General features: G+C 45.8%; 2 protein-coding genes across 3 annotated transcripts in view; one reads left to right on the top strand and one right to left on the bottom strand.

Moving 5' to 3' along the window:
• tmem259 (transmembrane protein 259) overlaps positions 1-5,185 on the bottom strand; it is a 21,092-nt gene extending 15,907 nt beyond the window's left edge. Inside the window, exons 1-3 of one of the 2 annotated variants that reach the window (XM_080054335.1) lie at positions 4,992-5,185; positions 2,981-3,058; positions 2,355-2,950 (exon numbers count right to left, since the gene is read on the bottom strand). In XM_080054335.1, coding sequence (XP_079910461.1) covers positions 2,355-2,950; positions 2,981-3,023 — 639 coding nt within the window. In that variant the 5' untranslated portion in view covers positions 3,024-3,058; positions 4,992-5,185. Of the gene's footprint in view, positions 1-2,354; positions 3,059-4,991 lie in introns of both variants that reach the window. The other variant, XM_080054334.1, reaches the window with a different exon arrangement.
• Positions 5,186-6,000: 815 nt separating this feature from the next.
• Positions 6,001-7,500, top strand: part of LOC307270450 (mediator of RNA polymerase II transcription subunit 16-like) — a gene marked incomplete at its 3' end in the record, with an annotated part of 10,902 nt that continues 9,402 nt past the window's right edge. The window contains 1 exon segment of the mRNA XM_080054337.1: positions 6,001-6,186.

Genomic DNA, 7,500 nt, shown 5'->3' on the forward strand with positions numbered 1-7,500 from the left:
TCTAGGTTCCAAGCGAGCTGAGCCGATGCTAACAGGTGACGTCGGCAGACGGCCGGCCACTGATTGGCCAGAGACTATTGTTTGGCCAATCAGTGGCCAGAGACTACCGGCTTCATTCTGTTGTTTATTCTCCCCAACTCTCCGGGACTTTTGAGTGTATTTACGCCGCGTGCAGCCTTCTCTGGCTCTCTTTCATTTGATTTGCATCACAGATCCGAATTTATTTTCCATATATTCGCTAAGCTCACCCAGTGTTGGTTGTTGGGGAAGTTACTTATCATACGAGAGGAGACATGTAGGGCAGCTAGCAGCTAGGCTAAATAGTAGCCAGCTGGGACAGACATGATAGCGAGCGAATACATTACAAGCCTCGGACTGAACTGATTACCTCAATAAAATATTCAGGCTGAGACACGGCTTGCATTTGAAAACACGTATGCTGAAACAAGCACTAAACAGTCAACTTTATCATGCCCGTGTTTACGTAGGTACGTGACGCATCCCTACAGCTGACTGTGTGGCACACATCGGGACAACAACCATCCCTTTTAATGGCCCGTAGCAATATTCTTCTACTTCTTTTAGCAAACAGATACAAGGGGGGTATTTCTTAAACATTTTTCACCCGTGTTTTTGGCGGTTGGTTCAGTTAATAGTGCAACAACTGCTCGTAATTTCTGCTTTGCTACTTTGCTCCGGAGTAGGCTTTCAGCCCCTTACGACGACCCCGCCCACGTTCAGCAGGTACTATTTGCGGTGGAAAACGACCCGTGCTGCTACCAAACCAAGTTGAGTCGAGTCGAGTTGAGTCGAGTCGAGCTACATTTGCGGTGGAAAAGCGCCATTTGTGATGAACAGAACAAATAAGGCCTGGAAAAGAGAGAGAGAGACAGAGACAGAGACAGAGAGAGAGAGAGACAGACAGGCAGACAGACAGACATACAGAGAGAGACAGAGAGAAACAGACAGACAGACAGGCAGACAGACAGACAGACAGACAGACAGGCAGACAGTTAATGGGTGAGCGAGAGAACGCTATGTGGATGTAGGCTACGATGAACAGAACAAATAAGGCCTGGAAGAGAGAGACAGTTAGACAGAGAGAGAGAGAGACAGTCAGGTTAGTATGGAGAGACAGGTTAGTACAGACAGACAGACAGACAGACAGACAGTCATATATATATTTGATACACCAGCATTGAACAGGACAAGGGCACAGGATCATTTCATAGTTATAGCAGCGTAACACACACACACACACACACACACACACACACACACACACACACACACACACACACACACACACACACACACACACACACACACACACACACACACACACACACACACTCAGGGCTGGGAATCGTCAAGGACTTCGCGATACGATACGTATCTTGATACATCACGATATATTGCGTATCTTGATATATCACGATATATTGCGTATCTTGATATATCACGATATATTGCGATATTCCATAAACAAGTTGCCTTGTCAAACATAACAGCACAATATAGTGATAATTGCACAGACAAATTAAGTCTAAACTATTTCATTCACAACTTCCTTTACTGTTTTTCTTCCTTTTTTTGGTTTTGGCAAATGATCAAACACTGCTGCAGCTGCTTAACATCAAAATAACAAATCCAATTCACTCTTGTACTAACTGTACAGGACACACTGAACATGAAAACACATCAGTGTGCTTTTGTGACACAGTGAATCTTAAGTATTCTTATAAACAAAACTGATCTAACTTCAATAGTCAGTATCCTAGAGGCTCAGGCCTGACAGCAGACATGGGTTTGAATCTGACCCGTGATTGTTCTCTGCATTTCATTCCCTCTCTGCCCCATTTCATATCTGTCTCTCTGCACTGTTAATAAAGCCTTGAAAAGCAAAAAAAAAAAAAAAAAACAGACAGAGAGACAGACAGAGAGACAGACAGACAGACAGACAGGCAGACAGACAGGCAGACAGACAGACAGACAGAGAGACAGACAGAGAGACAGACAGACAGGCAGACAGACAGGCAGACAGACAGGCAGACAGACAGACAGACAGACAGACAGACAGGCAGACAGGCAGGCAGACAGACAGACAGACAGACAGGCAGGCAGACAGACAGACAGACAGGCAGACAGACAGACAGACAGACAGACAGACAGACAGACAGACAGACAGACAGACAGGCAGGCAGACAGACAGACAGACAGACAGACAGACAGACAGACAGACAGACAGACAGACAGACAGACAGACAGGCAGACAGACAGACAGACAGACAGACAGACAGACAGACAGACAGACAGACAGACAGACAGACAGACAGACAGACAGACAGACAGACCTTGAGCAGGATGAAGAACTCGAACACCCTCCTGAAGGAAGCGGGGAAGAGCCGGGCGTAGGTGACGGCCATCTTGAAGAACAGCGCGTGGAACAGTCTGTCCCTCACGTTGATCAGCGGGTTCTGGTTCATGTTCCGTCTGTTAGCACCCAGCCCGTTAGCATTAGCCCCTAGCCCGTTAGCTCCTAGCCCGTTAGCATTAGCACCTAGCCCGTTAGCAGCTAGCCCATTAGCAGCTAGCCCGTTGGCTCCCAGCTGGTTTTGTCCCAGCTGATTGGGTCCCAGCTGGTTAGCCCCAAGCCCGTTAGCCCCAAGCCCGTTAGCCCCAAGCCCGTTAGCCCCTAGCCCGTTAGCCCCAAGCCCGTTAGCCCCTAGCCCGTTAGCTCCTAGCCCGTTAGCAGCTAGTCCGTTAGCAGCTAGACCGTTGGCGCCCAGCTGGTTTTGTCCCAGCTGGTTAGCGTTGGCGCCCAGCGGGTTGGGGTTAGCGTTGTTGTTATTGTTCAGAGGAACATTGTTGATGGGCGGGTTGGGGTTAGCGTTGTTGTTATTGTTCAGAGGAACATTGTTGATGGGCGGGTTGGGGTTAGCGCCCGGCGGGTTAGCGCCCGGCTGGTTAGCGCCCGGCTGGTTAGCGCCCGGCGGGTTAGCGCCCGGCGGGGTCTCAGACATGATGCCGTGTGAAGGATCGTCTCGCTACGATGAACCTGGAAGACAAGATGGAGGCAGGGTCAAACACCAAGGTTGCGTTCCGAATCTCCTCCTCTTTCTTTTTTCTATTCTACATACTACATCCGACGATAAAAGTAATCTAGTTAGGATGCAGTAGGCATACTATTGGGACATACTTTACTCTCTTATTTCATCCTAACATGGCTCCTTGATCTTGCCTCTTGCTTTTATATCCGTCGCATCCCCGTTTGTTTTCATATGGAGGCTTCGTCGATGTGACGTCACTTCGGTGCGCACTGGATTGTGGGTCAGAATCGCCCAAATAGGATGCAGTTTTCAACACTAACAATCTTGGTCGGATGAAGTAGGACATCCGGGTACTTCTAACCATCCTAAATCTGACCACAAGAATTGGGACATCCTAAATCTTTTTTCTACATACTATATATTAGAAAGTATGCGATTTGGAACGCAACCCAAGTTATGCACAAAGCTACTGACCACAAGTGTTCTCCAGAATCACTGACTGCACCTTTAACAGACAGTCTGTGGTGTGAATGCTGGAAAGTCACGGACTTGTGTAAAGGTTAAAGCTGGGGTATGTGATTTCTGATTGGTCAAAGTTAACATGAGCTGTACACTTTGACCAATCAGAGCGAGGCTCCGATTCTCTGTTCTTATTGGCAACTGCCATTTTCTCCCCAAATCCTCCACACCCCAGCTTTAATATGAATTGTGTCTCACGGTCCCACCCTCTCACAGACAGACAGACAGACAGACAGACAGACAGGTCCCACCCTCTCACAGACAGACAGACAGGTCCCACCCTCTCACAGACAGACACCTGGTCCCACCCTCTCACAGACAGACAGACAGAGAGACAGACAGGTCCCACCCTCTCACAGACAGACAGACATTACAGACGGAGTCAGTGATTCTGGAGAACGCTTGCTGTCAAAATCACCTTGTAAACTGGAATGTAAACAAAGGGGCCACCGTAGCTAGCAACATGCTCGTTTACAGAGCCTAGGCTGTGTATTAACACTGGATTTATTTTCAGCGCACACACAGTACGGACACAGACAGACAGACAGACAGACAGACAGACAGACAGACAGACAGACAGACAGACGTTTAGGATGCAGCAGGCGATCTCAATGGTGGTGTGTTTTCATTTGTCCATTATGTTAATCAAAGACGTATTGAAACGACCTCTCTTGTCTGTCCCTCTGTCTGCCTGTCTGTCTGTCTCTCTCGTGTCTGTCTGCCTGTCTCTGTCTGTCTGTCTCTGTGCCTGCCTGTCTGTCTCTGTCTGCCTGTCTGTCTGTCTGTCTGTCTCTCTCGTGTCTGTCTGCCTGCCTGCCTGCCTGCCTGTCTGTCTGTCTCTTTGCCTGTCTGTCTGTCTCTCTCGTGTCTGTCTCTGTAAGCCTGTCTGTCTCTCTCGTGTCTGTCTGTCTCTGTGCCTGTCTGTCTGTCTCTCTCTTGTCTGCCTACCTGTCTGCCTGTCTGTCTTTCTCTGTGCCTGTCTCTGTGTCTGTCTGTCTCTCTTGTGTCTGTCTCTGTCTGCCTGTCTGTCTCTGTGTCTGCCTGTCTGTCTGTCTCTGTGCCTGTCTGTCTGTCTGTCTCTGTGCCTGTCTGTCTGTCTGTCTCTGTGCCTGTCTGTCTGCCTGCCTGTCTGTCTCTCTAAAGTAGCCTAAGTGTCAGTGACGTCAGGATATGTTGAGTTTAAGATGGAATCGCCGGTTCTGTGTAAATACTTCTTAGTTTTTCTCTTGTTCACATTATAACAGCGGGCGCGAGACGTTGATACAACCATGTTTAGAAATCAGACATTTTGGAAAATTCTGTAAATTGTCCCATAAATGAAATGTTCCCAAAGTAAAAGCCTGACCCGACAGACACACAAACACACACACACTCCCTCCGTTTGGCACATGAAGTATATGTGACTAGCCTAGCTTAGCTTACCTGTTTATTTTGCTGTGTCCATATTAACGTCTCTTCCGCGGTGTTTGCTAACCACTAGCTACGTTAGCTTGCCCTACGTGTAGCGGCTAGGCGGCTAGCGCGGGGGTGAACGGGTTAAAAGTCCCATTTCGCTTCGGGTGGAAAGATGAAATGAGATTTATTATCCAGCTGCTTGAACTTAAGCTAACACTAGCTAGCGGGGGCTAACGGGAGACTGACGCTGCTGTTGTGAGACGGAAACACAGCGGAAATGTCCGGAAATACACGAGTTCTCCCGAGTCCTGCCGAGTCCGCCCGAGGCCCGCCGAGTGGCCGAAGGAGAGGACTCGGGTCAAATGTTTAACTTGTGGATAAGATCATGAAACTTTAACGGTTTATTATCGACACTAAAACTATAATTTTTTTTGTTACAATTTGTTTCAGATATGTCTTAAAGGCCCTGGCAACCCACAGACATAAATATATGACATTAATACTGGGTTTCTCTATAAGCTGTTTACAGTCATCCAATTAAAGATACATTTTCATAAATATTATAAAATGTAGTCTAAAAAACTGCTTTCTTGCTGTCTAGAACATTTTGCAAAGGGTTAGGGGCGATTTATAAAACTAACTTCACGTACATTTGCATCCAGAAATCTAGAAGTTGGATGAAGCCAGATAAAATCTTTATTTCACTATTACGACATATGAGTCTTAAACGTTTTTACTGAACAGATTGTGGATTCTGCCTTTATTCATCTGATAAATAGGAAACAAATCTCTAAAACAATGTTTTTGCGGCAGTCTCGCCTCAACGGAAACATTATTACGTCATTATATTATGAACAGTCTATTATGACAGAGATTGAGCGCTTGATGAAACCACAGATAGTATATAACATTTTAATAACGTTATATTTATAATAATATATAAAAAAATCGTAAATGAATTCCAGTCAGGCGGTGTGTAGGCAGCTATTCTCCACGGGGTCCCGACGCCGTGAATGAGCGCACAGGCTTGTTTTGTTTGTGATAATAGCCCCACTGTCTGTCTGATTTAAGAGGAATAAACGTGTAAACCCAAAACCCAAATATTAATATAACCGTGACGGAACGCGGACAGACAGTTCCCTCCTTCAGGTAGATGTTAACGGTCAAAGTCACGAGGTTTATTTAGGGTTAAAACTACGTCACCAGCTCTAACTACTGTCAGGTAAGCTAACGGCTAACTAGCATCTCGACTCTAATACATTATTTTGTTTTGATTTATTTGTTGCGCCTTTATTTAATTCAGGCGAGTCACTGAGGACAAGTTGGTATTTATAATGGCGGTCTGATAAGAGACAGAAGCGAGTTAACCTGCACACACACACACACACACGCACACACACACACACACACACACACACACACACACACACACACACACACACACACACACACACACTGTCTAGGCTCTGTAAACTGGTATTAAAGTATTTATGATAATAATTTCCGGTAAAGCAGATGTGACTGTTCTTTGTATTTTAGATTATATCTCATCATGCATTAAAGAGAGAGACAGGCAGACAGACAGACAGACAGATTATATCTCATCATGCATTAAAGAGAGAGACAGGCAGGCAGACAGACAGACAGATTATATCTCATCATGCATTAAAGAGAGAGACAGGCACACAGACAGACAGACAGATTATATCTCATCATGCATTAAAGAGAGAGACAGGCACACAGACAGACAGACAGACAGACAGACAGATTATATCTCATCATGCATTAAAGAGAGAGACAGGCAGACAGACAGACAGATTATATCTCATCATGCATTAAAGAGAGAGACAGACAGACAGACAGACAGACAGACAGACAGAGAGAGACAGGCAGACAGACAGGCAGACAGACAGGCAGACAGGTAGAGAGAGACAGGCAGACAGACAGACAGACAGACAGGCAGACAGACAGATTATATCTCATCATGCATTAAAGAGAGAGACAGACAGACAGACAGAGAGACAGGTAGAGAGACAGGTAGTGAGAGACAGGCAGACAGACAGGCAGACAGACAGGCAGACAGACAGGCAGACAGGTAGAGAGACAGGTAGTGAGAGACAGGCAGACAGGTAGTGAGAGACAGGCAGACAGGTAGAGAGAGACAGACAGATAGTTAGAGAGAGACAGTCAGGTAGAGAGAGACAGGTAGTGACAGACAGGTAGACAGAGAGACAGACAGAGAGATCATTACTTTAATTGTGGATTTATTTTATAAAAATAATAATAAAAAAATAACTGAGTTCATCCAATGTATATAATATCTATGGTTTCAATAGGTCTTCTTTGGTGGTGTTATAATGGAGCTTATGGTTGCGTTCCGAATCTCCTCCTCTTTCCTTTTTCTATTCTACATACTACATCCAACGATAACAATAATCTAGTTAGGATGCAGTAGGCATACTATTGGGACATACTTTACTCTCTTATTTCATCATAACATGGCTCCTTGATCTTGCCTCTTGCTTTTATATCCGTC

The sequence above is a fragment of the Ammodytes marinus genome, assembly GCF_949987685.1.
Source record: "Ammodytes marinus genome assembly, contig: scaffold_104, whole genome shotgun sequence".
In the NCBI taxonomy this organism is placed as follows: Eukaryota; Metazoa; Chordata; class Actinopteri; order Uranoscopiformes; family Ammodytidae; genus Ammodytes; species Ammodytes marinus.